Genomic DNA, 2,500 nt, shown 5'->3' on the forward strand with positions numbered 1-2,500 from the left:
GTTCGTATCCGGTGCAGTGACCATCAGGTAAAAAAAAAAATGGGATGTCGATACGGATACCTTATTACATGAAATTTTCGCGACACATTAATTTCGCGATTTTGAGTTTCGAATGTGAGAGAATGTTTTTAACACATATTAAATGAAAGGTGTTACAATTGAATCCACGGGGAACTCGGCTGCATCATGCAGCCACAGAGTCAAATATCGACTGACACCATAGCTCATAACTGCATCGCGCAGTCACATTGAGAGCATCATTGAACGATGCGGCCAACCAACCACCAAAGTGAGCGAATGTGAGAGAATGTTCGGACTCGGATTTTTCCGAGTTCCAAGTGGGTTCAATTGTAACACCTTTCATTTAATGTGTGTTAAAAACATTCTCTCACATTCGCAACACCTTAATTTCGCGATTTTGCGAAAATGTTGCATTTTGACTCACTTTAATTTCGCATTTTTGAGTGAGACACACTCAAGGAGCCAGTAAATGGACAGTTTGAGGATTGTACAAAAGAAGTGCTACCTGGAGTAGAGACGGAAAGCAGTAGTGATGAAGAGGACCAGAACATTACCACATAATAGCTCAAAATGATTGTTATAAACGTGTGTAATATAGTCGCTGTTTTAGTTATTGACATAATGCGAGTCACTTAATTTTCGCGTCATGTTGTTTTCGCGACATTTAATTTTCGCGTCACTTAAATTTCGCGATTTTTTTATAAATCGCGAAATTTGCGAAATTAACTTGTCGCGAAAATTTCATGTAATAAGGTAGTATGTATGTATGTATGTGTTTAGGCTCTTAGAGGCGCCTCACTCAGAGTTTGCTTTCGGTTCGATCCCACCCTCCGAGCTATGCGCTTCGAAGTTCAGTTCATAAGAGGGAGGACGCAAATGTGCCCAGTGGTTAGGGTACATGGAATAATAATAATAATAAGAATAATAATAATAATAATAATAATAATAATAATAATAATAATAATAGGTCATGACCCGCTCCCTTAGGAAGCAAACCGGAAAAAAAATCATCCAGTTCACAAAGATGATAGTAACGAACTTTTTTGTGATAATAATAATACCAACTTGATTCATTCACTTCGATGAAAGGGAAGGATATCAAAGGTTATTCCTATCGAGGGTATCCAACCCCAGCCGGCTGTAATTGAGTTGAGAGTCGATTTCGATGAAGGAGGAAAACCGGAGTACCCTGAGAAAAAACCCTCGGAGTCAGATTGAGACCCACTTGAACTCAGCCCACATGCGATCACGGGGAAGAGGTGGAAAGCATGGTTGATAACCGCGCTCAGCCGACCTGACTCCAACTGTATGTAGCGCTGGGGAATTAACTGGGGACACTGTTTAAATGAACTCATATCGAATCTTATTATTCAACACATTGTGACAATGTCCAAATATGGTCACCGGTCGTTCAATATTCGTCGTGAGTACACAACGTATATCCTGCGATATACGTAATTTTGTGTGTCGCGGAGAAAAATGGTAGTTTTCCCCGGTTTTTTTTTTTTCAAATAAACGTAGAAAATTGTGTTTTGTCAACAATGTGTTGAATAATAAAACAATTATTCTGCTCAATCTTGCGGGATATCGCCTGATTTTAGCCAACTCGGTATACGGCTTCGTCGGCTATAAAGTATCAGGCGATATTCAACGCGATTTCGCAGGATAATTGTTAAATAGGTTGGTTTTTGAGGAGAAGGGAAAACGGGACTGAATAACTGGATTAAAACCTCTAGGAGAAGAGTAGAGAACCAACACACGCAACCCACATATGACACAGAGTCTGGAAATCGAACGCGGACCCGCGTGATCTCACCCCGGCGCCATCCCCAGTCCCAACCTCGTTTCCAGGGCTTTTCTCCTCCGAGGAGGAAGCGGAGAAAAGCTCTGGGAAAGAGGTTGCCTTGATCCCAAACATTGATATACTACAAGGCGCAACACACTTGCTGTGTGATGTCTTGTTTAATCATTGAAGGCTCAGGCGCTCAGCCAGACCACTTGAATCAGTGGAAACAGTCTGAAGGGGATGGTAATAAAAGAAGAAAAACGGTTTCGTGAAACTCACCGGCCGTGGTTCCACAACACCCCATTTGAGAGAGCTCTCCAACACAGCCCATTGAAAGTTGTTTAAATAAAAATCACGATATTTAGGCTTTGTTAACAGAAAATTGCTGTTAACAGCGGCACCGAAAGCGAACAGATGAGACTTTTGTTTGACCTATAAAGAAAGAAAAGCCGTGTAAATTTGCAACAAAGTAGCTGAAAATAAAGTGAAATACCTCACCCTAATCTCTTTTCTCGCATCCTACTATTTCTTGAGGCTTGCAGTTTTATCTAGTTCAATTCCCACTTATATCTAGAGATGCACGCTCAATTCTTTTGACATCTAACAAGTGTCCCTTTAATTCTAAGTCTTTGCTACCTATTTCTAGCTGTTTATCCTTACTAGAGAAGTAGTATTTGGGGGCCACTTTGTGAC

General features: G+C 40.8%; 1 protein-coding gene across 6 annotated transcripts in view; it reads right to left on the reverse strand.

Moving 5' to 3' along the window:
* LOC138022885 (uncharacterized) overlaps positions 1–2,500 on the reverse strand; it is a 158,542-nt gene that overhangs the window by 145,171 nt on the left and 10,871 nt on the right. For all 6 annotated transcript variants that reach the window (XM_068869890.1, XM_068869889.1, XM_068869888.1 and 3 more), the window contains one exon: positions 2,087–2,239. In XM_068869890.1, the coding sequence (XP_068725991.1) occupies positions 2,087–2,239 (153 nt within the window). The remainder of the gene's footprint in view (positions 1–2,086; positions 2,240–2,500) is intronic.

Source organism: Montipora capricornis, chromosome 11, assembly GCF_036669925.1.
Source record: "Montipora capricornis isolate CH-2021 chromosome 11, ASM3666992v2, whole genome shotgun sequence".
NCBI classification, from domain to species: Eukaryota; Metazoa; Cnidaria; class Anthozoa; order Scleractinia; family Acroporidae; genus Montipora; species Montipora capricornis.